The sequence below is a fragment of the Microcebus murinus genome, chromosome 15 (genome assembly GCF_040939455.1).
Source record: "Microcebus murinus isolate Inina chromosome 15, M.murinus_Inina_mat1.0, whole genome shotgun sequence".
Classification (NCBI taxonomy): domain Eukaryota; kingdom Metazoa; phylum Chordata; class Mammalia; order Primates; family Cheirogaleidae; genus Microcebus; species Microcebus murinus.
This window is the reverse complement of record NC_134118.1, coordinates 3,060,177-3,087,735: the sequence shown is the minus strand read 5'-3', so window position 1 is coordinate 3,087,735 and position 27,559 is coordinate 3,060,177. Positions and strand designations below refer to the sequence as shown.

General features: G+C 44.9%; 1 protein-coding gene across 3 annotated transcripts; it reads left to right on the top strand.

The window, feature by feature from the left end:
* Positions 1–398: 398 nt before the first annotated feature.
* On the top strand, positions 399–12,610 carry SERPINB9 (serpin family B member 9). Of its 3 annotated transcripts, none has more exons than XM_012768451.3 (7): positions 399–539; positions 2,416–2,593; positions 5,285–5,422; positions 5,791–5,908; positions 7,402–7,544; positions 9,195–9,347; positions 10,127–12,610. In XM_012768451.3, the coding sequence occupies exons 2-7, from the start codon at positions 2,426–2,428 to the stop codon at positions 10,526–10,528; spliced, it is 1,122 nt and encodes a 373-aa protein (XP_012623905.3). In that variant the 5' UTR covers positions 399–539; positions 2,416–2,425; the 3' UTR covers positions 10,529–12,610. The 3 variants fall into 3 exon arrangements, with proteins under 3 accessions (XP_012623905.3, XP_012623902.3, XP_075866546.1); XM_012768448.3 differs by having other exon boundaries at positions 9,192–9,347; XM_076010431.1 differs by lacking the exons at positions 5,285–5,422; positions 5,791–5,908; positions 7,402–7,544.
* The last annotated feature ends 14,949 nt before the right edge of the window (positions 12,611–27,559 follow it).

Below are 27,559 nucleotides of genomic sequence, written 5' to 3'. Positions count from 1 at the left end.
CACACCAGCACCGCGGCCACTCGCCGGGGTGCAGACGGGCTCCGTATCCGGGCCCGGGACTAGCGCCGACTCCGGTGGGAGGTGGAGCGCGAACCTACGACGAGGGCGTGGCGCAGGCCCCGCGACCTTCCTGCCCCAGCGTCAGAGCCTGCGAGTCACTCTGCCTTCGCTTCCTGGGAGCGGAAGGGACCAGGGTTCCAGGGTTCCTCTCCCAAATCCCCGAGAGTCTCCGCCCCGCGGGCGTCCCGCCGGCTTCCTCCCCGCGGCCAGTTTCAGGACGCTTTCCCTTCGCAGCCCGGCTCGGGGCGCCGCGGGCGCAGGGGCGGAGCTCGCGCAGGCGCAGGGCCCGCCTGCCCCCCCCCGGCCCGCGGTTCCCTCGGCCCCGCCCTCGTGCGGACTGGAAGTCTCCCCGCCCCCAGGCTTTAAAGGGCTGCGGCGCCCGCCCCGGGTGAGAGCCCTGCGCGCGGCTGGGGTCGGGTCGTGCTCCCGGGGCGGCGTCCAGGCTCGAGCGCGGCGAGGCAGGCGGACGAAGGCGGCAGGTGGGGTGGCCCTGCGCAGGCGGCGGCGGGGGCGCGGACGGGGGCGGCGGGGGACCGGAGCGCTAGCGCGGCGCGGGCGCTGTCGCGGGCAGAAACGGCCTCTCGCGCGGCGGCCGGTCTGGTGGGGACCACACGCGCTGGGACAAGGGGCGCGCTGGGGAGGTGTCCCGGGGGCGGGGCCGGGCTGCGACGTGGAGCCGGGAAGGGGAGTGGGATTAACGCGGTGACGGGGGTGGGCCTTCTAAGTGGGATAAGCAGTGTTTGCAAAGGCTCGGAGGTGACTTTGAACGGGGTTCAGGATGGCCAGAGGTGGAGGCTGTGGGGGAGCGAGGCCCGGGCAGGGGCGGCGCCTTGGCGAAGCCATTTCAATAAGGCGGCTTTGAGCCCATCCTTAGGGACAGGGGAGGTTCAAGGGGAGCGGTAAAAGGATCAAGACACCACTGTCCTCTCAGGATGTCATGTGTGTGTGTGTGTGTGTGTGTCTGTGTCTGTCTGTCTCTCTTTCTCTATCTTTCACTGCCTGTGGTGGGGTGGGGAGAGCCGGTTGTGTTTCTTGTCCCACGGCTTCTCTAGTGGTTTGGTTGGCGTTTTGGAGGGCACGGGCTGATTACAGTGGGGAGTGGCTGCAAGGAGACCAGAGGTTCTGGAGAGGAGCCTGCATGGTCCAGACGAGGCACACGACCAGAGCTGCACAGGCTGGGGAGAGACTTGGGGCAGGAGGCCTTGGTGATGGGTGTGGGGGCACGAGGGAGAGATGAGGAGGAGTCAGGGAGGTCTCCCAGGGTCTCATTACCAAGGACACTGGGAACTGTGGTGTGGGGTGGTGTCAGGTATGTGCTGGGTTTCAGGTATGTGGCCAACAGACCTGCCCAGTTGCGTTCACACGTTGGCCTCCACTGGCTTCACAGCTACTGTCTCCTTGTTCTTGCTGGTTTTACTGCCTCACCTTGACTGTTCTTGCGTGCCTTTCTGTTCTGGCTTTCCACAGGGATGAGTCCCTTCCTCTCAAGCGCAGTCTACTCTCATGGCTTTTGGTGGGACTGATGAGTAAAGCTCCCAAACCCACGTTTCCGAGTTAGCAAGAACACTGAAGGCGAAACAGAACGAAGCAAAAAAGCCCACACAGTTGTCTCAGCCCAACTCCACTGTTCGAAGGTCACGATGTCCAGAGGATAGTGGTGTGCAGGAACTCTAATTTGGGTTCTGGGATGTCAACAGACATGGGCTTGGGCCTGGGCTTTTCTCCTGGGAGGTGAGGGTGCTCAGCAGAAGAGCAGACTGGCTCTCCCCAGCTGTCACCCACTGAGCAGCCATTGTGGGTGACAGACCCTTGCCTCATAGCCATCTGTCTGAGTCTGATTCAGCATCTCAGTACCATTTGCGTATCAGTGGACAAACAGGCCACAGCCTGGTGTCCGTTTGAAAATCTCAGGAGGACTCTTCATAAACGTAGGAAAGAATAAGCACAGTGTTTCCACAGCCAGGCTAGAGAACCTCAACATTTATCGCTCTGCGTTTCCTCCTCTGCTGGGAGGAGCTGATCCTTATGGGAGAGGAGGGGAGTCGCTGATCCCAGCTGTGTCCTGTGTGTGTGTGCGCGTGCGTGCGTGCGTGTCTGGCAGGCAAGCCAGTGCTGTTGATATTCTTGAAGCTCTCCAGCTGGTTTGATTTGCTGTGGTCACTACACTTAGCTAATCACCTCAAAATTTGGATTTCATTTTTGGATGGAGACCAACAGAAAATGGATTTTCCTTCAATTTGGAATATTTGTGAGCTTTGACATGAAATCAAAAAAGTACAATTCCAAAATTGCCATGTAGTAAGTCAGTAACATTCAGGACTGTTGAAGCAGCATCTGTCTGTTCTTGGATTCCAGGAGCTACATCATGGACACTCTCGCTGAAGCCAACGGCACCTTTGCCATTAGCCTTCTAAGGCTACTCTGTCAAGACGACCCTTCGCACAACGTGTTTTATTCTCCCTTAAGCATCTCCTCTGCCCTGGCCATGGTCCTCCTGGGGGCAAAGGGAAACACTGCAGCCCAGATGGCCCAGGTAAGCTGGCCGTTGCCCAGGAGGGGGTGGCCTGCACCATGTGTCTATCACCAGCTTCACATTCATGCGCCAGAAGTGCTGAGGAAGGAGGGTGGCCATGGTGCCTGTGTGTGCACACAGCAGTTTGAGGGAGGTGGGACCAACTCAGAAAGGGAGATGGGGTATTTATACCACTGAGATTTTTTGTTTTTGCAACGTGGGGAGTTTCCTCAGTTAATAACCTGGAAAAGACTGTCAAAATTTTGTCCTAGCATTTTATCTTTGTTTAGGAAATGATACCAGAAATGATTTGAAACATAAGTTGCTAAGATCTCTTTTTTGGAGAGACTTTGTAAGGAATACTTGTCTCACTTCATTTCTATACCCAGGTGCCTTCCTAGCTCAGCCAGGACAGAAACAGAAATATGCAAAGGAAGGGTCAGAGGCATGCCCTTCCTTACAGGCACAGCCTGTGAATGCTCTTGGGTTAGCTCCGCTTACCCAACATCCAGTGGACCTCTGGAAATGGTTCAGGCTCAGTCCCTGTCTTCAGGAGTTTCTAGAAAGGGTAGGAGACACCTGCCTGAGATGAGATGAAACCTAAAAGCTTGTGACATCGCTAACCTTGGGCCCCTGAACACACCTTCATTGTAGGAGAGTTATTCATAGTGGCTCTTTGTTTCAGTATGACTTTCTTTTCTCTTGAGGACTGTTTTCAATAATGATTACTCATTTTAATCAATTGCCAGCTCATTGTGTGAGAGAGTGAAGGGTTTATGTGTAGAGGGTGTCCACCTGAGTACCAAATGGAGAGAAATGAAGAGAAGTTTATTTGGGATACAGCATTGCAGTGGGAATATGCATGCCATAGTAAGCTGTGTACATATTCAGGGAGTGAAAGAAAAACAGATTTTTAAAGGAAAAATGAGGAGGATTACATAATTGTTTTGAAATAATTATCCATGGCTACAAAGATCATCAATAACAAAGATTATGCCAGTTGGAGTTTGGACAAACAGTTCCTGGGCGGATGTCCTTGTAGAAGTATTTTTTTGTGTGATGCAGTAATGGCCTTTGGGCAAAGTTGTGGTTTTTACAGTCTTTTGTGAAGTTTTGTTATCAGGCATACAAGTGTGAGAACCCTCTCTTCATGGCCTTCCCTAGCTCTGTTTGTCAGGGTTTTTTTGTTGTTGTTGTTTTAACATTAGTGACACCATTTTGATCTTTTGAAGTTCTTTATAATTAAATATTTATGGTCTTTTTCTAGGTTTTTCTGTGTTTTAGGCTCACTGATAAACCTCTAAAGGGAGCTTTTTTTTGGGAGAGCACCAAAGTTGGTTGCTTTCTGAGGTATGATATTGAGAGCCCTCCTGCCTCCATTGACCATTTTCTATTTTTCCCTAAATTCTTTAGGGATTTTTCTGTGCCTTTCTTACATCATGAGTTGAAAGTTTTATCATTTCATTACCTAGGTAATATTAAAAACAACTAATGCTATGTTTTTACTTATTTTTGTATTAAGCCTTTGGACTAATATATATCACTTCTATTTTGATTATTTTGTAGATCATATAGTTATGATACTTGGAAGAGTATTTTTAATAATTATTTAGAAGCATTATTTGTGTAGAAGAGCATTTTAGTTGTTACTTAGAAGAATTATTTATTTAGAAGTATTTTCAATAGTATTTAAAAGAGTGATTTCCATGTTCTTGGTATTTTATTTAAAATATTGATTTCTAGTTACTATACTGAGGTAAGACAATATAATCTGTATAATTTCTGTACTGATGGAGACTTTTCTTATGGCCTAATATATGATGGATTATTTTGAAGTATTAAAGTAAGATTTAAAAATATATACATATGTTATCTTTCTAGTGTATGATTTTAATAACTGTTTTAGTCTAATTATTAATCATATTACTATTTTATACCCTTTTTTTTTTTTTTTTTTTTTTTTTGAGACAGAGTCTCACTTTGTTGCCCAGGCTAGAGTGAGTGCCGTGCGTCCTAGCTCACAGCAACCTCAAACTCCTGGGCTCGAGTGATCCTTCTGCCTCAGCCTCCCGGGTAGCTGGGACTACAGGCATGCGCCACCATGCCCGGCTAATTTTTTTTATATATATATCAGTTGGCCAATTAATTTCTTTCTATTTATAGTAGAGACGGGGTCTCGCTCTTGCTCAGGCTGGTTTTGAACTCCTGACCTTGAGCAATCCTCCCGCCTCGGCCTCCCAAGAGCTAGGATTACAGGCGTGAGCCACAGCGCCCGGCCTATATCCTTTTTTTTAAGAGTCCTATTATGATTGTATTTCTGCCCATTTTTTATGCTTTTAAGTGCATCTTTTTTTAAAAAAAATAAATTTTAGAGATAAGTTTCTCTCTATTTAGGTCAAATTTTTGCTTCCCTTGGGAAGCAGGGTTTAATCATAGCCCCTTTTCTGGACCTCTCTCACCCTTGTCATTTTTGTCTGTGACTCATCTTTAAATAAGAGAGACCATTCAGGCAGAATAGCCAAATCTTTCCTCACCTGTTTTCTGTGTCCACACTGCCCTCTCTCCACCCACCCCTGCAGTGTTGGTTCTCTAGGATGCATGAAATACTCCATTAAAATATAAACAGCCTTCTTTGAGAAAAATTTGTGCTTGCAATTTCTTTCTGAGACCAAAGCACTATATTAATAATTTTTTAATTATTTTTCTCATCAGGTGCTTTCTTTAAACACACAGAAAGACATTCATCGGGGTTTCCAGTCACTTCTCACTGAAGTGAACAAGCCTGGCACCCATTACTTGCTTAGAACAGCCAACAGGCTCTTTGGAGAGAAGACTTGTAAATTCCTTTCAGTAAGTGAATCAGTAGAACAATAGAAGTTTGTATTCAAAATGCCTGGTGATACAGAGTCTGTGAGAAAGACTAGAGAAGTTGAGAAATTTATGGTAAACTTTTTTTTTAAAAGACCACAATTGTATAATTATATCTTGTTTTATTTAAAATTTGACTATTCCTAAAATTCATTTCCTGTTATTCAGGGCTCAGTATGTACCTGTTTACAAACTCTGATATTTTAACATCTAGTAGACTAAAATATCACTTTCTAAGAGATACATATATTCTTTTCATTTAAGAAAAGGATAGAATATTTAGAGTTTTGGGAAGCTTGCTGACGTCTTATTTAGCAATGCAGCCTCGCTGAACACTTCTCTCCCTAAAGCCGTTTAAGGAATCCTGTCTGCAGTTCTATCACGCTGAGCTGGAGCAGCTTTCTTTTGTCAAAGCTGCAGAAGAGTCCAGGAGACACATCAACACTTGGGTCTCAAAAAAGACTGAAGGTCAGAATTACAAGTTATTCCACCCTCTTCCCCATCCCATCCCCACCCACCTCTTCCTCCTTCATCTCATCCTCCTCCTCTCCTTCCCCCACTTCAGCTCCCCTCCCCGCCCCTCTGATCTCACTGGTGTCTGGCTGGGTCTTGTGGCATATTGAACCTTGGTGGACTCATAAAAGTTCTGATCAGATGCTCAGGTTTTCAACAACAGAGATTTAATTTTTTCTATTCTGCCAGGATCAGAGTGGCTTATACAAAGGTCAAAAGAAACTCAAGCCAGATTTCTAGTTTAATAACTGACATTAGAACACACTCTCACTGTCCTGTAAGGTTCACATGTCGTGTGACTCCATCATCCCTGTGAGAAGGAGACTGATGGACAGATCTTCCCCGAGTCATACACTCAGGCCCCCTCTTCCTAGATTCTGTGGGGACCTCACCACTACCACCTTTACCTGTTGAGGTTGCTTCTGCCTCCTTCATGTCTTTCACTCCAGATCCCTGAATTAGACTTTATACCTAGGCTTGATTGGTTAACTGCAGACCCTCTTTCAGGGCTAAACAGTTCCACAGACTGAAAACGCCTTCTATTTGGGGTTGATACTTATTTGTTTCTATTTCAGGCAGTGACATGTTCTTACCTTGGCCCCCAAGATCAAGGACAGGCTGATGTTTGAACCATTCAGACTCTTCTGCACTAGTTATGCTTAGTACCACTAGGAATATTTCTATTTCTGTTAATAAATAAGATAGTAAAGAATGAGAGGTAGTCTTCCTTTAAAAATTTAGCAATTATTTCCCTCGTTTCATCTTGGAATCTTTAGCCCTCATGCCTTCTTGGGATGGTGAATTAGCAGGAATGCTCTTAGTTCTTTGGAAAGGTACCACTGATCTCCAGAGGTGGAAGGGGGGAGGTATCTTCACTTGCCCACATTCTCTTTTCCAGAGATGCCTGGTGCTTTGTTTAGAGAATCCATTAGGAATATCTCTTCCAGAGTCTTCCAGAAACTCCCATGTGTCCATTGCCAACTTTCTCCCCTTTGAGCCATCCATTCTGGCTACCTCTGACTTGTCCATGTGTAGTCATGGTATGTTAGAACTTGGTGTGACCACAGAGGATTACACCAAACCTCCATTTATCCGAGTGAGTGAGATAAATCGCACCCCTCCAGCCCATCTCTCGTATCCTGCTTGTCTTGTTCTCTCCGTCCTGGTGTAGTTTTTTATTCTCTCTGGTTTCCTTGAGTGACTTAGGAGTCTTTCACCATCTTCAACTTGGTGGATGTTTCCAAGTTACAGTAACCATAAATACCATTTGTATGTGTTGTTTTTTATTTCTGTACATAACAACCCAAGTTCAGCAAACTTGAAAACAGAATGTTTGATTCTCGACTAATAATCTAGGATTTGCCAATACATTGTATCACAGTTTATTAATCATATTTTTATTTAAAAAAAAAAAAACAACTGAATGCAGTCTCTACTTTTCTTGAAAGGTAAAATTCAGGAGTTGTTGCCTGGTGACTCAATTGATGCACAGACCAGGCTGGTTCTTGTAAACGCCATCTACTTCAAAGGAAGGTGGACCGAGCAGTTTGACAAAACATGCACCAGAGAAATGCCTTTTAAAATAAACCAGGTAGGGGGAAGCCTTAAAAAATCGTGCTAGTTGGATAAAGAAATTAAATGGAAAAGTTTAACTTTGTAAGTGCATAAATGACTGGTTAAAAATAATTTGAAATTTAACACATTTCTGAATGAATTTTTACAGTAGAAAAAATTGAAAGAATAAAAGATATTTGCTGCCTATAATGTTTTGCATTTCAACACTGCTCTTATTGCCTCTGATAATTTCTCAGAAACCATTTGCTGATGCCTAGATCTGGAAACTAAAGAGTCTCCTTTAATCCCAGGTTGCTTGGATAGAAAGCAAAACACAGGCGCTGAGGTGGTGTGATATGGGGGGCAGGGCAGAGAGAGTGAATGCGAAAACACATTTCTTTAATCAGTTTTATAAAAAAATAAGTATTGATTTCAATTGTTAATTAAATTATTATCATTAATTCAGTATCTACAGCTTTCTAATAATAAAACTGAGTGACAAAGACCTTCATGTTTACATCAAAATAAAACTTCAAATAAGCCAAGCATTAGAATAGTTTCCCAAATCCTCCAGCCTCTAAAAAACACCATTTTAATGCAATTAGAAAACTTGTACCAGTAACAACTTGTCCCCCCCAGGCCCCCTCCCACCCTCCACCCCGTTTTTAAATAAGGTGTACTTTAGATAACTTTTAGCAAAATCAATTCTCTAGTTGCAAAGGTAGGGTGAGAAGGAAACTTCTAACATTGATTTTGTAACTATTTTAATTTATATAATAAATGGTCTATATCAATTTTTAAAAATTAATTTAATAAATGTAATACTTCAGTTAACTTCTGCAATCATGTACTCGTCTATGTTTTTAAAAAATTATTTCCAGCCTGGCACGGTGTAATCCTAGCACTCTGGGAGGCTGAGGTGGGCGGATGGCTCGAGGTCAGGAGTTCGAAACCAGCCTGAGCAAGAGCGAGACCCCTGTCTCTACTATAAATAGAAAGAAATTAATTGGCCAACTAATATATATATAGAAAAAATTAGCCTGGCATGGTAGCACATGCCTGTAGTCCCAGCTTCCTGGGAGGCTGAGGCAGGAGGATTGCTTGAGCCCAGGAGTTTGAGGTTGCTGTGAGCTAGGCTGACACCATGGCACTCACTCTAGCCTGGGCAAGAAAGTGAGACTCAGTCTCAAAAATATATATATATTATTTCCTTAGATTAGAATATCAGAATTGAAACAATTGGGTTAAAATACATGAAGATGTATCCATCTATACTACCAGTCACACAACTGTGAAACTATAAATTTCATTCCTACTTTAAACAATTTTTTCTAATTAAATAAAATAATTTTCTATTTAATTTCATTTGAATATATTGTTTCCTTTGGATGTATTTGTTGAGCATATTTTAAATGAGGAAAATGTGCCCTCTTTTTCTGGAAAATGCAGATCACATTTTATTTTGTTGAATGAAGCCTTTCCCAAACTAGTACTGTGTCTGCTCACAGTGAAGGCGCGGTGATCGAAGGAGCTGGTGACACTTCTGTGTTAACTGCAGGAGAACACGGTCATCACGCGGGCTGTGGACGGGCTGTGGACACCCCTGGGGCACCTGCCGCTCCTTGGGAAGTCCCCCCGCCTCCTTCAGTAACGCGCTTTAACTCGTGCCCCGTGCGTCCGTCAGCAGGAGCAGAGGCCGGTGCAGATGATGTTCCAGGAGGCCACGTTTAAGATCGCGCACGTGCGCGAGGCGCGCGCGCAGGTGCTGGAGCTGCCCTACGCGGGCGGGGAGCTGAGCCTGCTGGTGCTGCTGCCCGACGACGGCGTGGAGCTGGGCTCGGTGAGGGACCGACCTCTCCCAGTGTCACCTGCGTGACCTGCGAAATCGTTCGCCGCGGCCCCTGGTTTCTCGTCGCTAGAATGGGGGTCTGGCAAATGGCAAACTCTATATGTGACCCGTTACTGTAATCATTATTATTAGCACTACACTTTAAAATCTAAAAAAATCTCTAATCTGAAATGGAGAATGAGAAAGTCTTGACTTTGGACTTACCACGGCTGGGAGGGGCGACAGTGGCCCCCAGGTGTGGTGTGAAGCCCAGTGCTGGCTCTACCCTCCTGGCTTCCCCCAAATGGCAGGCAGTGCCGCCTGCGGCCTGCTCCGTCCTCCTCCCTAACTGTGACCTCTCTTCTGCAGAAACCACAGCAAAGTCTGCCCTGGGCAGATTCCCCTCCTGGGGCGACTCACACCAAGAGCCCTTTCTTTTATCATCTTTTTCCTTACCAGCAATGGTTTATTATCTCCAAAAAATAAGCATAGTTTAAAAGGAAAAAAGCATAGGCATCTGGGCATTGACATTTGTCAGAAAAAAAGATGTCTTGGAAGTTGTTGGGTAAGGCCAGGACAGGCACAGACTTGCCCCTCTGGGCTGCCCGGTGTCCCTGTTGCGGAGGGAGCTGCGTGCGGAACAGCGCGCGGGGTAGGAGAGCTGCCGGCCCGGCGGACGCGTGCGCAGCCAGCACGGGCTGCGTGGGGGACGGGCACTGCACGCGGGGTGCCTGCGCGCTTGTGGGCGTGCCCTGCAGTCTGAATCTTAAAGTCTAATTCTGGTCTTTCAGGTGGAACAAAATCTCACTTTTGAGAAATTCACAGCCTGGACCAAGCCAGACTCAATGGAGAGTACTGAAGTTGAAGTTTTCCTTCCAAAATTTAAACTGCAAGAGCATTACAACATGGAATCTGTGCTTCAGCGTTTGGGGGTGGTAGATGTCTTTCAGCAGGGCCAGGCTGACTTGGCAATGTCGGTGGAGAGAGACCTGTGTCTGTCCAAGTTTGTGCACAAGAGCTTTGTGGAGGTGAATGAAGAAGGCACGGAGGCCGCGGCAGCCTCGGCCGAGCTGGTTGCGGAGTGTTGCATGGAATCCACTCCGCGGTTCTGCGCCGACCACCCCTTCCTTTTCTTCATTCGGCACAACAAAGCCAACTGCCTTCTGTTCTGCGGCAGGTTCTCATCTCCATAAGGGGTGCGCTTTCCTCTTTCAGTGTCCCCAGGTCCCCTTGTACAGCTCCGTGAGGATGGGCGTAAAGCTGAGTGCAAGTGTGAGAGCAGTGTCCTGACTTCATGCTCCACACTGCGCGTGCGCGGACTGCTCATTTCTGCCTCTTAGCCACGGACTTGGAGTAATAGAACAGACCTTAATGATTCTCTGCTGTATTTAGGATATATCTCAAATAGCAGAGAATGGCATGCAAAGTTTTTCTAGAATTCCACTTGCAATTCATTTTAGTTCACCGCTCTTTCCTGATACCTCAAAACTTGTTGCATACTTGCTTTAACATGACTCAATAGCTACAGATGCTGCTAGATAGTACTACTATTTTATAGTTTTCCTGGTGCTTGGATTTTTTTAAAAAGTTTCTTTAATAAACATTTATATTTTACCTGTGTTTGACTTTTACCAGTCACCAAATACGTGCCAAACACTGCATTAGGCACTTGGGGACACAAAGGGGGAAAAGTCATGGTGTTTTGACACCTGGTCTTTAATATCTGTGCCCAACTTATATAGCTTTTACAATAACCAGATTGGACTAGTTAATGTCTTTAAACTTACGCTTTCAGGGATCACAACTTTCTTTATGTTATTGTATTTCTTCACCTCTAACAGTAAAAATTCCATTCAACTCTTAAAGCTCATTTCAAATGCCTTATTTTAGAAATTTTTCATTTTCTCCATAACCAGATGTACACCTTTGAATTCTCCTTGCCCACAGCGGGCCCATCTCTCATGGCAGTAGCTTTATTTATTAATTTTTCTGTGTACTTAGGAAAGTTCTCTCATGAGGCCATATGTTCACCAAGCATTGGGACTACATAGCTTACATACATAATCCCACTATATATAGTCCCATTCTGTGTGCCACTTATAGTGCTGTAATAAGTAAGTTGATCAGATATGAGCCATGTTAGTTTTTTTGGTGGTTAGATATTACTTTACTGATTTTCTCTTTTAGAATCTTTTTTATTGAGGTGAAATTCATATAACATTAATTAACCATTTTAAAGTGAACAGTTCCTTGGCATTTAGTATGTTAACAATGTTGTGCAACCACCACCTTTGTCTAGTTCCAAAAAAATTTTCATTATCCCAAAAGGAAAGCCTGTACCCACTAAGCAGTCACTCGCCATTCCTTTCTCCCTCTAGCCCCAGTAATCACCAGTCTGCTTCACTGTCTCTATGGATGTACCAATTGTGGGTGGTTCGTATAAATTGAATCATATATGATCTTTTGTTTCTGGCTGCTTTCATTTAGCTTCAGTTTTTGTGGTTCATTTAGGTTGTAGTTTGTATCAGTACTTCATTCCTTTTTACAGCTTAATAATTTTCTATTATGTGGATGCAGCACAAATTGTTTATCTACTCATCCATCAGATTTGGGAATTTGGATTGTTTCTGCCTTTTGGCTATTGTGATAGTGCTACTATATCCATGTACGTGTATTTGTCTGAATACCTGTTTTCTATCTGTTGGGTATATATCTAGGAGTGGAATGGCTGGGTCATATGGTAATTCTATGTTTAACTTTTTGAGGAACAGCCAACCTATGTTTCCCACAGCTGCTGAATCTTACATTCATTCCCACCAGCAATGTATGAGAGTTGCAATTTCTCTTCCTATCCTCACCAACACTTATTATTTTTCATTTCCTTTTTAAAAAAATATGGTCATCCTAGTAAGTCTACAGTGGTATCTCATTGTGTTTTTTACTAGCATTTCCTATGTAGGAGTTAGAAAGTACAATACAAACCAGATGAGACATCCAATCTCATGGATGAGATTGGAGTGAAAAAAAACTTGGCAGTGGGCACACAGTTCAGCACCTTTTATGTAAATTATGAACAATTGCAACATTATGTATTATACAAAGATACACGCCAGTTGCATTTCTTTTATTATTGGTGAAAGCTTTTTCATGTGTTTATTGGTTCTTGAATATCCTCTTCTATGAATTGTCCACACATCTACTTTTCTGTTTGGTTGTTCATTTTACTAATTTTTACATATCTGTTTGCCTATTAAAGATATTATCCCCCTCTCTGTTATATTTTTTACTCATTTTGTTACTGGATTTTAAATTTCGTTACGATGTTTTGTTAATCAATGGGTTTTTTTCCTCCCCTATAGTCAAATCTAGGTTTTCCCTTTGTGATTTCTGATACTGCTTTCATTCTTAGAAGTACTTTCCCATTAATTAAATCATCAGTTATTTTTAATTCTGAACTTTTATTTTCTTAAATGATTTAACTATTTCATCCATGTGGAATTTTTTACATTGTTCACATTCAGGAGAAAACATAATTTGGTTTATTTACAAATAGCCAATTTTTGGATATTTTGTAAAATAATATGTTTTCCCCAGGGTTCATACCATTTTTTCATCTTTATTCTTCCAGATGAACTTTAGAATAATTTTTCAATACCCCAATTTTTTTTTAACTGGGATTTTTTGGGGGGTGGGAGGGGTTAGCATGACATTAAGCAAAAAATTACTTGGGTAAATTGATCTATTTATAATGTTTAGTTTTCTCATTCAGGAAAGTGAGGGTAGTCTCCATTTATTCAAATCCTTTTAAATATATTTTTATTAAAACCTCTTACACAGTTTTTGTTTTTCTCAGTATGGTTATTTCTAAATTTTATTGTCATTGTAACCAAGAGCATTTCCCCCTACCTGGTTATGGTAGCATATAAGTAAACTTCTGAAATTTATGCATTTATCTCTTATATGACCAATTTGGTGTACTCTTTTAGTAGCTTAAGAGTTTTCAATAAATCCTCTTGGGGTTTTTGCTATATGGTTACATGATAGGCAAATGATCTTTATTAGATATGTAATTGTTTGTACAAATAAGAGAGAGAACACCCTTCTAACTACACCGGTTGTTTATGTTTTCTGTTTCTTTTTTTGTTCTGTCTTTGTCCTTTTTTTTTTTTTTTTTTTGAGACAGAGTCTCGCTTTGTTGTCCAGGCTAGAGTGAGTGCTGTGGCGTCAGCCTGGCTCACAGCAACCTCAAACTCCTGGGCTCCAGCGATCCTTCTGCCTCAGCCTCCCAAGTAGCTGGGACTACAGGCATGCGCCACCATGCCCGGCTAATTTTTTATATACATATCAGTTGGCCAATTAATTTCTTTCTATTTATAGTAGAGACGGGGTCTCGCTCTTGCTCAGGCTGGTTTTGAACTCCTGACCTTGAGCAATCCGCCCGCCTCAGCCTCCCAGAGAGCTAGGATTACAGGCGTGAGCCACCGCGCCCGGCCTGTCTTGGTCCTTTTTGCATTACCAGGCATTCTGAGACAGGGTATGCAATCACAATGGGCACTCCTGTGCTGCTCTTTGTTTTAATTTAGGTTGGTAATATCCAGTATTGGTGTGCACATAAGAAAATGGGCACTCACACGGTGTGGGAGTGTGGATTAAGACTTTTGGGGGGAATTGATCAGAGTCTTTCAATTTTAAATGAATATTCCTTTTGGACTAGTGTTTGCACTTATAAATGTCTGACCTACAGAAATATTTGTATACATGCTTAGATATATTCCAAGTTTTTCTCTGCAGCATTTGAAAATATAATATGTAATATAATAATATAAAATATAAGGCAGTTTTATAGAGTTATTTTTATTTTTATAATAATGGTAAAATATATAAAATTTACCATCTTAAGCATTTCTAAGCGCACAGTTAGCATTATTTTTGAATAGCAAAAAAAGGAAAGGAAGGAAGGAAAGAAGGGAGGGAGGGAGGGAGAGAAAAAATGAATAGGAATTAGTTCAGTTTTATTTTTCCTTCAATAGGAAAAAAATTTAATTAGTTTATATCATGGACTACTATGCAGAATTTTTTGAAAAAAGTTATGCCTATATACACTTCTGTAAAAGATCATGAAAACAAATTAAGTGAAAAATGTAACTTGGAATACAATGTTTATAATGTGATCTCATCCATGTGTACAAAAGCCTGTATAGGTATATGTAAATTTATGTATGCAAATCCCTGGGGAAAGGTTTAAAAAGGCTACACCCTTCACTGCTAACAGAGATAACGTTATCTCAGGCATACATTTGGGGAAGGGGATATAGGAGGAAAACTTCCATTTTTTGCTCTCTCTGTTTCTGTAACATTTAAATTTTTAACAATGAAAATCTAATTCTGTAATCTGCACATAATTTAAAGAAAGAAGAATTCCAGGATACACCCATATGTATAATACAGAGTGGCACAGTATTGAAATTAAAATAAAATCCATATAAACATATTTTTCAAAATATTTTTTTATCCTTGGTATTTACAAGAGTTTTTAATGATGATGGCAGTTGAACGTTGACCTAACCTTTTCGCAAGTTAGGCTTATTTCCATTTTCTCCTATGTTTAAGAGCCATCTTTATTTCCTGTTTTGTGAACTGACTTCAAATAATTTGGCCATATTTTTCCTCTAGGATTGTAGGTCTATTATGTACGGATCAGTAGGAGCATTTTAGATATTGAAATTGAATCCATTATGGAGGCACGTGCCTGTAGTCCCAGCTACTCTGGAGGCTGAGGCAGGAGAATCCCTCGAAACCAGGAGTTCAAGGCTTTATTATGCTATGGTAGCACTTGTGAATAGCTACTGCACTCCAGCCTGGACAACACAGCAAGACCCCATCTCTAAAAAGAAAAAAGAAATTTGCCATTTGTCTATGAAATAAATTATAAATAGTTATTAATATTTACCTTGTTTATGGTGTTTTAACCATATAAAATTAAGACTTTTATGTATTCAAATTTATCAAACTTTTATTTTTATTTTATTTATTTATTATTTTTTTGAGACAGAGTCTCACTCTGTTGCCTGGGCTAGAGTGCTGTGGTGTCAGCCTAGCTCACAGTAGCCTCAAACTCCTCAGCTCAAGCAATCCTTCTGCCTCAGCCTCCTGAGTAGCTGGGACTATAGGCATGGGCCACCATGCCTGGCTAATTTTTTATATATATATTTTTTTAGTTGGCCAATTAATTTCTTTCTATTTATAGTAGAGACGGGGTCTTGCTCTTGCTCAGGCTGGTTTCAAACTCCTGACCTTGAGTGATCCTCCCGCCTCAGCCTCCCAGAGTGCTAGGATTATAGGCCTGAGCCACCGTGCCTGGCCTAAATTTATCAATCTTTTAAATTCCAGGTTTTGTGAATGCCATTCTTACTCAGACAGCTCTAATGTGGTTTGTGCTTCACATTGCATTAAATGGTACCCAACACCCCACCCTCCTTGTTCCTAAATTCAATAAGAACTGATTTATCAGCCATATTTGACTCTATTGGAGACTTCTTCCTCAGAATATATTTTGTCTTGGGTCCTGCCTGATCTTTCACTGTACTGGCCTCTCTTGCTCAGTCTCATTGTCCCACTCTTTCCCCTGTCCATTCTTTAAATGTTGCTGTCCCCTGCAGGGCTGGCCTGGGTCCTCACACTAGCCGGTCCGGTTCCTACAGTGGCCTGACTGCCAGCCAGAGCTGATGAGCTTCAGGTCTGGCTGTTCAGCTGGGATCTCCCTCTTGAGCTCCAGACCTACTTCCCTAGTTGCCCACTCCAGCCCTCCAAGTATCCAAGAACCTCTATCTCAACATGTTTATCTATCCAAAGCTAAGATCACTGCCCACTTACCCAATCCTCCTTCTTTCACTTTCAGCTTTAGGACTGGATTCACCAAAGCAGGAATCAAATTCACCTCATCAACTCTGCAAACTGGGTGCCTACCCCTAGTCTGGTACTCTTTATGAATTATCAGTTGCATTAAATTGAAAGGCAAGAAAATCCACAAATTTACCCAAGCTGGAACACAGGACACCTTCTTCCTTTTGTCCCTTCATCATGTAAATTTTGATGCTGCCTTAGGAACCACTTAGCTGATTCTAGCAAAAGCATCCTCACTTGTCTTTCTTCCTCTTTTTGCCTCCTCCAACCCATTCTCCACATTTCTGGCCAAGTGGTCTTTCCTAAAAGTACATCTGGGTAAAGCTAGCTGCTGCAACATAAGCCCACAGTTTCAGTAGCTTAACACAATAGAAACCTATTTCTTGCTCACATAAAGTAAAAAATGGTTGTTCTAAGTGGTGATTCAGAGACTTTAGATTCTTGCACATTCAATACCGCCTTCTAAGGATGCTGCAGAAGAAGAAAGAGCATGGAGCGCTGTGCTTGGAGATGGCCCATATCACATCTGCCTGCATGCCACTGGCAAGTCTCCAGTCTCAAGGCCACACCTGATTGTAAGGAGCCTAGACCATGTGGTCCAGCTGCATGCCCAGGTAGGAGAGGACATGGGTCTTGTGATCAGCTCTGGTAGTTTCTCATTGCTTTGACAATAAACTCCTCTCTTTATAAGAGCTAAGAAAGCACTTACTGATTTAACCCCCTCCTCCCTCGCTTCATTGCCATTACTCCATAGCAACCTTCAACTCCAGCCTACTGAACTATTTGGAGTGTCCTGACTATTCTCGGGTATTCTATACATCTGGAGCTTTACACTTTAACCTTCTGCCTAGAAGCCCCTTCCTTTTGCAAAAGAAAATAAAAATCTCAGGACCACCTCCTCCCTGCCAACTCCTAATGTAAAAGGGGAGTACAAGCCTGGAGGTTGAGTCATGCAATACCCCCTTCCAAATGAATCACTGTTACTAACATTATACATGAGTCAGATCCCCAGAGAAAGGTAAAAGGCCTCAGGTATCTACAAGTACTGCCCCAGATCATTCATAAGGAAATTCCTGGCTCGCCCCCAATAAACAAGGACATGTAAATTGTAACTTTAAGTCTGCAAGCTAAGTCTAGCTCCCAAAACTAAAGTCTGTTTTACTCCACACTAATAAGGTGCATTACAAGTTTGTCTTCCCAGGTGCAGAACAGAGACATGACGAGATCAATCATTCTTCCACCTACCCAGGAACAGCTGCATAATTGATTCTTCCTTCACTCCCTTTCTCTCTTCAAACATTGACCTTACCTTATGTAAAATGTAGATTTTCTGGGCACTATCAAAAGTCTCACAAGAATGTAACCATTTGTCTCCCTGCCCACCCCCTCCTCCTTTTTCTTTCTGTGTGCCCTCTCCCCTTAAATACTGAGTTCTCAAATCCCTCTTCCGGGTGCACAGGTCACCAGGCCTTCTATATAGTTTGTGCTTCTCCCAGGTGCGTCCTCAACCTTTGGCTTAATAAACCTCCATTGATTGATGTTCTTGCCTCAGTCACCTATTTTGGGTTGTCACTTTCTACTGTTCCTTTACCAACCGCCCCACACCCCTGGCTTACCCTCACAACCCCTGCCAGGGTTAAACGCCAGGCCTGCGTGTTTAATTCTTTTGGAACAGAAGCATTTCATGCACCGGACTAAAATGAGCTGCCACCCATCTGTCTGCACCGGATAGTAAACTTAAAGGCAGGAGTTTTCCCACAGCCGTACCCCAGCACCTGGCTCCAGGACCAGCCACATAATTCATGAGGGCCAGTGCAAAAACAGAGGTCCCCTGTTTGAATTTTAGGATGTGGAGAGCGGAGTATCAGATCAAAGGTGAGCCCTTCTGAAGGAGGGGTTTTATGGGACCGCACAGGTCACAGGCTCCTGAAGCTGGCCCGGCCTAAAGAATGCTAACCGCACAAGGCAACCCTGCTCTGGGTTTTGCAGTGGACCTAAGGTTTGAGAGAACTATCGGGCCTTCTAATCTTTGTCGGAAAAGGGAAGGACAAGCCACATTTTTGTCTGAGTAGTGTTCGCAGAGGATGTGAGAGTGGAACTCTGTCTCAGTTTTGCCCCAAACACCACATAATATACGTTAAACAGCTGAACACACGAGGACAAAGCCGGGCCGCCGACTGGTCGGGCAGAGTTCCCGGAAAGTCCTGAGTAAGAGGGGGAAGGGAGCGCTCCCGGTGCGCGCAGACGCCGACGCCGACAGCAGCCCGGCCTCCGGGACGGTTCCGGGCCAGCGGCGCGTTCGCGGCCGGGTCGCGCGGGCGGCGCCGCAGGTGCTGGGCTCGGGGCCGGCGCTCCGCCCGCGGCTCTCTCCGCGCTCCGCAGCCGGGAGCGCAGCCGGCCCCGACCGCACACGCCCCGGAGATGCACGAGTCCCTGCGCGAGTGCAGGCCGGGGCTTTCCCGAGGGCGCTGCGCCGCGCGGACCAGAGCGAGGCTAGCCCCGCCGCCGCCCGCCCCCGCGCACGCCCCGCCGCCGCCCGCCCCCGCGCACGCCCCGCCGCCGCCCGCCCCCGCGCCGCCCCGCCGCCCCCCACCCCCGCGCCGCCGCCCCGCCCGCGCCCCCCACCCCCGCGCCGCCCCGCCGCCCCCCACCCCCGCGCCGCCGCCCCGCCCGCGCCCCCCACCCCCGCGCCGCCGCCCCGCCCGCGCCCCCCACCCCCGCGCCGCCGCCCGCGCCCCGCCCGCGCCCGCGCCCCCCACCCCCGCGCCGCCGCCCCGCCGCCCCGCCCGCGCCCCCCACCCCCGCGCCGCCGCCCCGCCCGCGCCCCCCACCCCCGCGCCGCCGCCCCGCGCCGCCGCCCCGCCCGCGCCCCCCACCCCCGCGCCGCCGCCCCGCCCGCGCCCCCCACCCCCGCGCCGCCGCCCCGCGCCGCCGCCCCGCCCGCGCCCCCCACCCCCGCGCCGCCGCCCCGCCCGCGCCCCCCACCCCCGCGCCGCCGCCCCGCCCGCGCCCCCCACCCCCGCGCCGCCGCCCCGCGCCGCCGCCCCGCCCGCGCCCCCCACCCCCGCGCCGCCGCCCCGCCCGCGCCCCCCACCCCCGCGCCGCCGCCCCGCGCCGCCGCCCCGCCCGCGCCCCCCACCCCCGCGCCGCCGCCCCGCGCCGCCGCCCCGCCCGCGCCCCCCACCCCCGCGCCGCCGCCCCGCCCGCGCCCCCCACCCCCGCGCCGCCGCCCCGCCCGCGCCCCCCATCCCCGCGCCCCCCACCCCCGCGCCGCCGCCCCGTCCGCCCCCCCACCCCCGCGCCGCCGCCCCGCCCGCGCCCCCCACCCCCGCGCCGCCGCCCCGCGCCGCCGCCCCGTCCGCCCCCCCACCCCCGCGCCGCCGCCCCGCCCGCGCCCCCCACCCCCGCGCCGCCGCCCCGCCGCCCTGGAGGGCGGGGCCTACTTTCTGCGAGGCTTCCGCTTGTTCGCCCTTAACAGGCTGTCTGCCACAGGAGAAAAAAAATGTTTTCCTGGGCCACAGTGTTTTATTAAAACAAAACAATACTTTCTCGTTTGTTATTTTTTACTTGTGTGTGTGAGTTATATGCAACGCAGTCCATGTTTTTAGAATTAAATTGTCAATATTAGTTGTAACAATAAGAACATCAACAAGTAAGATTTTCTCGAACCAACTGCAGGGCTTTGCTTCTCAAGGCCTCTGGCTCAAAACTAGCATGAGTTACATGCAACTCACGTGGCAGTTCAGGTCTAAACCGGAGCGGGTCCCCGCTGCCGCAGGTTTCCAGCGCGGAGGGCGCGGGTAGCTGGGATCTCCCGAGGAGACCTCTTCAAGGAGGGATGGGTCCCAGGCCCCGGCGCCACCACGCGTACTGGGTGTAGGGACATGCCTGCAGTTGGCCCGGGCTGGTGTAGTCCCAGACCCCACCTCGCGTGTCTCCCCAGAGATCCCGAGGCTCTAGGAGAGTTCATTTTGGCTTTGGGGAAAAGCAAGTGAAGACCAGCGCGATCTAGGGACACCATGTAGTCCTAGGATTAGAAACCAAAGAGATAGAGGGCTCTGTTGTTTGACTGCAGCTGAACTGGCAGGGACAGCACCTCAGTGTCCATTTTCTGAAGGGCCTGGCTCCTTGATGCCTCTTTATTAAGACTGGGTGGCCAGAGGGAGCCGTGGACTAGAGGCTGGGCAGAGCCAGGGAGGGGAGGCAGTGAGAGCACAATGCAGATGTCCTAGTGTGAACACTCATGTTAGAGACTGAATATATAAGACCTGGGGTTAGTCCTCGACTTGGGGGTATCTGATGGGGCTGACATTTCACTAATGCGTATCAGTATGGCCTCATTGGTTGTGTTGTCACTGAGCATTTATTCTGATTGGTCAGTGCTCAGGATATTTTTACTGTCACTCAGGGGCGCCCCTTCTGACAGGTGGGCTCTGTCGCCCCCTCCACCTACTCGGAGGCATCCTTTCCCAAGTCCGTGGAGCCTCCCAGGACATGAGCTCAAGATGGATGGCAGCCAGGGTGGGTCCCAGGAGAGAGCCCTGTGCCTTTCTCTGGCCAAAGCCTGGGGAAGCAGAGCCCCAGACAGGCATCCAGTTCCTCAAAGCCCATCCAGGAGGACCAGGATGGAGGCGAGGGCTGGGTTACCCAAAAAGAGTTCCACTCTCACATCCTCTGAGAACACTATTCAGAACAACAACAACAAAAGAAATGTGGCTTGTTCTTCCCTTTTCAGACAAAGATTAGAAAGTCCGATAGTTCTCTCAAACCTTAGATCCACTACAAAACCCAGAGCATTATTTGTTACCACCCTTCAACATTCTGCTGGCTCCATCTGAGAAGCCACCTGTTCCCCTTGAGGACAACAAACTGTCAAACACAAAATTACACATTTCTCTCTGTGCTCTGGTTCCAGGCCCTCCACCATGAACACCCTCTCTGAAGCAAACGGCACCTTTGCAGTCATCTATTAAAGAAGCCATGCCAAGAAAACCCTTCATACAATGTGTTTTTATCTCCCCTGAGTGTCTTTGCTCTGGCCATGCTGTGCTCTTCCTAGGGACAAAAGGAAGCACAGCTGCCCAGATGGCCCAGGCAAGGAGGACTCCACTGCAAAAGAAAGAATTGTGGGTAGTCATTTGGGTTTGCCAAAAGCTTCCAGTTTTCCTCCCTTCCAGCACATCGTAGAATTGTTGTTTTGGGCTCTCTTGTTGGGGCCATATGTCTAGTTCTGGCTAACAGGTTGTATGTAGAAGTGACAAGCACTGAAGTATTTAATTGACCGTTTGAGACCCTCTAGAATTCTTTTTGTCACTGTAGCATGACATCAGCAACATGTGAGGTGATAATTACTCCACTGGCCTGGGTCCCCAAGTGCCCTGCGTGTCTGTGATGGACTTATAGCCTGAAGCATAAACAATTCTTTGTTATTTTAAGCTGAGATTTGGGGGATTATTTGTTACCACTGTGTAACACAGCCTATTCTGGCTGATACAAATTAGACATTATTTCCTTCCACACCATTATGGAGCTGCTCATGAGGACTTTTGCCAGTGCTACTGGAATGGGAAAGGAAGTTTAAAAATGTGGTAGGATCTTACAGATCTGTGACAATTTCCTCCACAGCTCCCTTTGTATATAAACTCAGAGGCTTTGTTGTCTTTCGGAGAAGCACTAGGCTTCGAGGGAGTTGATGAGCTTTGAAGTTTAGGCAGTGCCTCCACGTTACTGTGGAATCTTTCCTAAGCCACATAATTTCTGAGAGCCTTATAAAGAGAGACCTACTGCCTCATGAGGTATTTGTAACCCTGTGAATATGTATGTGAAGGTACTTTGTAAACTGTAAAATATTGGTCTAAAAGCCAGAAAAAAATATTAGCTATATAATCTCTGAAGAATTTTCTAGCTCAAGAAGTTTCTGTAACTGCATAAGAGTATATTCAAGAGCATGAATCCAGCTTTTATACTGGAAACTCGTATTGTAGACAGAGACAGTGTTTCCTAGCCTGAGAAATAATTCTGACTGTGGGCAGAGTCATACACCATAGGTGACAGCTTCCGGAATGTGAGGACCTTCTGCCTATTTTGAAGCTGATGCAGTTTTGAGAGTCCTCTCTTGGGTGCCATCTTTGCCCTGATGCTCATGTGTCCCATCTTTTGGAGTTGGAAATTCTACTTGGCAAGTTTTCCTTGTTCCACTATCTTGCTTTCCCTCCTCTAGATGAATAACTTCCCTTTCCTTCCTTCTCTCCTGCAAGTTCCACCCTCAGAGCTGGAATGGACACCAGTGACCATCTAGCCTTGGGCGTCTCAAATTTGAGTATATATTAAAATAAAATCCTCTGAGGAGCTATTAGGGCCTGGATACTTTTTTTTTCTTTGTACTCTTTGCTGTGTTTAAGTTTTTATTTGTCATGCATGAAGTTTTATCAATAAATGTATTTAAATCAATAAAAGGAAAATAGTGATGTGCACATAAGATTAGTTCTTCTTCTTGGCTTCTTTGATATAGATGGAACAATTTTTAAGACTGACCTTCTACTAAAAAGCAAACAGGCAAAAATCCTATGCCTTTCTTCTACTGGGAAGTATAATTTAATTATTTTAGGTTGGTGCCTTAGCATTGCTGTTTTATTAAACCTCTCTAGGTGGTTTCAATGTACTACTATGGTTGAAAACATGATATAACCCAGGGGTTCTCAAAAGTGTGCTTTCTGTATAAGCAACATTGGAATTTCTGGGGAACTTGTTAGACCTGCAAATTCTCAAGCTCTACCCCAGACTTCAGCAACTTTGAGGCTGGAACCCTCCAGGTGGTTCCGATGCATGCCAGTTTGAGAACCACTGATTTAGCCTGCGTCCTCATGCCACAGGTGGTGATGAACCTGAGGCTTAGAGGTTAATAAGCAAGTTCATGTCATTTCTATTAATAGTTCTAGCCAAGATGGGGTTAAAACTATTGCACTTACTGTTCCATTGTTACTAACCATAAAACTGGAGAAAATATATAAAACAACTATCTGGGCAGACACAGCAAGGCTGTGATCTTTGAGAGAAGGGCAGCACACGAGATGAATTCCATGTTCTGCCTGATTATACTTTTCAATTTATGGCACAGGGAAGAGGATGCCCAACAGAAAGGAACTGTCTACCGAGACTGAAGTCCAAGGTTGCTAAAGCAACCAGCACTTGCAGGACATGGTAGGACAGAAAAGGTAGTAACACAGAAAAGTAGCCCTGAAAACATGCACAGGGCTTTCGTTTAGGCTTTGGCTGAATGCCAAGCTGCACAAGCCTCAGCTGAGATTCCGTAAGACTTGGCAGAGAATAGACTGGGCCATGAGAGCCGAAACCGAGGTTCCAGATTACACAGTGTGGGACAGTGTTTGATTTCTGTCCAGCTAGAGTTAAGAAACCCTTGCTGAACAACTTTGCCATGTAATTGAGAGTCCAGAAGGCCCAGGCTTTAGGAATAGGGCCAGTATAGCTCTAAAATCAGGACTACTCTAAACTCTTCCTAATAAAACCAAACTTCAACAAGATCAAGCTGACCCACCATACAAAAACAAAACTTAACACTAAAAAGGACAACATAATCAACAATGTCCAGCATCTTGTAAAAAATTACTCAACATGTAAAAGTGCAAGTAAATATAACCAGGAAAAATAGTCAATAGAAACAGCCACAAAAATGACACACTTGTTGGAATTAGCAAAGACTGCAATACGGTGCTTGTAAATATGTTAAAGTATTTAAGGAATAGATGGCACAGTGGATGAACTGATGAAAAAACTCAATATAGAAACAGAAACAAATTCTAAAACTGAAAATTTTAAAATGAACATTTGGTAGATGGACAAAATTATATTGGACATTGCATTAAAAAACCAAGTGAATTATAAACATCATTACTTTTTACCTCTAAATATTTCAGTACCCATTTTTTATTTTTAAAAAGGATGCTTTCCTACACAACAATAATACTATCTTCACACTTATTAAAATGAACAATTATTTCCTCATACCCATTCCATATTCAAATTTTCCTGTGGTCCTGGAAATATCTTTTATAGCTGGTTTCTTCAAAGATGAATCCATTCAAGTGTTATGCATCAAATTTCATTGTTATGGCTCTTCAAACTTTTAATCTATAGCATGTTTTCTGAGCACTCGGCCCCCTTCATTTTCTGCAACTTGAGTTATTGAAGAGATTGTTCTTGTACAATGTCCCGTAAGCAAGATTGCTGTTGGTATTCATTTTAGTTGATTTCAGCCAGAATAGAGGTAGGATACGAAAAGATGCACAATATAAAATATTTCTGGTCTTTAGCTGCAAAATGAGGTAGAGATGGCCTACCTATGCATATTTCACTCAACAAACTATCACATGGACTTTGTTAAATGTCTTTAAACATTTTTATGGCATGCTTACAATGGCTTCCATTCATTAGGTAACTGTATAATAATTTATTAATCATCTAAAATTAGACATTTAAACTATTTATAACATTTTTACCATTACAAACAACATTTTGATAATTTGATGGGAGGGATATTATGTGTCATCATTATTTAAATTTCCATTTGTTTTATTAACTATTCATATTTCTTATGAATAGGCTAGAGTTAGCCTATTTTTATTATTTGCCTGCTTTTGTACTTGGGATGTTTATTTTTTTCTCTTTTAGTGTTTAAGCACTAAAATCTATTGATTAAATAGATTTCTCCCTGTCATATACATATTACATATATTTTCTATTCTTTTTATTTACATTTTAGTGTTATTAATGTCTTAAGTAAAGGACTTTTATTTTAGTCATCAGCTTTATCACTTTTTCTTTATGTTTTCTTCCTTTGGAGTCATACAAGAAAGTTCTCTTAACAGTAAGATTATATAAATATTCATCTATTTTTTTCATTAGAGCTTTTATAATTTTTTTGCATTAGTTCATTTGGAATTTCTTTCAGACTAACATATGAGAAACCTAATTTTTAAGGCAATGGGGTTTTTGTGTGTTTATTAAAGATAGTAAAGATATTGGCTACTCTGGTTTTATTGGACAAAGACATGGTTTTTAAATATATGGTCAGATTCTCCAAAAAGACTCTGCATATGTAATTCTTGAGGACCAAGTCAACTTGTATGTCTAGAGCAGGGAAACCACAAGGTGCTCCCTATATCTTTTAGGAATTAACCACAAATGATAGCACAAATATGTTAACGTAATAGCTATAATGATAGCTGGTGCTCAGGGCACTGCCATATCCATGCAGATCAGATGCTCTAATTGTTATTTTTGTCCATTGTTGATCACGCATGAACAGAGCAAGTTTTGTAACCGGCTCTATGAACAAATTTCAATGACCCCTATATGTTCTTTTTTTAGCCCTCTGCCTTAACTAACAAAGATCTGCTTGATCTTTTGAGTTGTTTCCCAGAGATGATGGATTTTATGCAAAAGATTTGAGATTCCCAAGACCCCTGGGCAGACTTCCTGACACAGACTCACCATCTCTCAGTACCCAGCTCCAAGCACATAGACCATTGTTAATTTCACCACAACTTGCCCCTTGCAGAAAGACCCTTGTTAATTTCCCCAACCTAGGGCTGGGCGCAGGGGCTCACTCCTGTAATTCTAGGACTCTGGGAGGCTGAGGTGGGCGGATCGCTAGAGGTCAGGAGTTTCGAGACCAGCCTGAGCAAGAGCGAGACCCTGTCTCTACTAAAAATAGAAAGAAATTAGCTGGACAACTAAAAATATATAGAAAAAACTAGCCTAGCATGGTGGCCCATGCCTGTAGTCTCAGCTATTGGGAGGCTGAGGCAGAAGAATTGCTTTAGCCCAGGAGTTTGAGGTTGCCGTGAGCTAGGCTGACACCACGGCAGTCTAACCCAGGCAACAGAGTGAAACTCTGTCTCAAAAAAAAAAAAAAAAAAATTCCCCAATTGGCTTTAGACACCAATCCCAAATAAAGCACCCAGGCACTTCTGCCAGGCCAGCTACAAATATGATGGCTCCCATGAACCCCCAAGTTTGATAATTAATTAGAATGGCTCACAGAGCCCCAATGCAATAGCCCCTGAGGACTGAACTCTGATCTTTTTCTTTTGCTAAAAACTCTTTCCCAAGGAGGCCAGCTGGGTCAGGCTGACAAATGGTAAATTCCTACTAAGCGGCTTTTGTTAACCAAATAAAGCAGTGGTTTACTTCCCAACCTGATTCTGGTATGGCATTAACATCACCTAAAAGATAGGAAGCCCCTGTCTTAACTCAAGCATCCTAGCAGATGCCTATCATAAATTTAAAATATCTTAACTCAAGCATCCTAGCAGGCGCCTATTGTAAATTTAAAATGTCCTCCTGTCTGGACCTCCCAGAGTGCTCATACCCTTATCTTAAAGTAATGTATAAAACTGAACTGTAACCCAGCCACAGCGAGTCCATTTGCCCAAGGCCTCTTGGCAGTGGCACCGGGTCATGGTCCTCAAATTTGGCTCAGAATAAATCTTTTAAAAATTATTTTGCAGACTTGGCTTTGCAGTTCAGTTTTATACATTTTCAGAGAGACAGGGGTTACAGGCAAAGTCACAAATCAATACATGAGAGGCATACATTGGTTTGGCCCAAAAAGGTGGGACATCTCCAAGTGGGGGCTTACAGGTTACAGGTGGGTTTAAAGATTCTTTGGCTGGCAATTGGCTGAGAGAATTAGACTTTATCTAGAAGACCAGAAAGGATATGCTTATTTTAAGATAAGGGTGTGAGCACTCTGGGAGGTCCAGACAGGAGGACGTTTTAAATGTTTTAAATTTACAATAGGCGCCTGCTAGGATGCTTTAAGATATTTTAAATTTATGATAGGCATCTGCTAGGATGCTTGAGTTAAGACAGGGGCTTCTTATCTTTTAGGTGATGTTAATGCCATACCAGAAGCAGGTTGGCGCTTAGTGGGAATTTACCGTTTGCCAGCCTGACCCAGCTTGCCTCCTTAGGAAGGAGTTTTTAGCAAAAGAAAAAGATCAGAGTTCAGTCCTCACTTGTCAGGACAATTTTTAGAGTTTTCATTTCTTAGAAAAGTTGTTGACTTTGCAGCAATGAGAATGATTGGTCTTTCTCCCAGGACTTTAAAGAATCTTGCCAGAAATTTATCAGGCCTTGTCAGAGGTGATATGAGACTTTGATTTCTTGGTCCCAGAGTCAATAGAAATTGGCACGACACCAGAAAGATTTAGGTAGGCAAGGCTTTACTGGGGCTTTTGCTGGAACAAAAGGGAGATGTTGCTGGTTAAGGGGCAACCGGCTGGATCATCAAACACAGG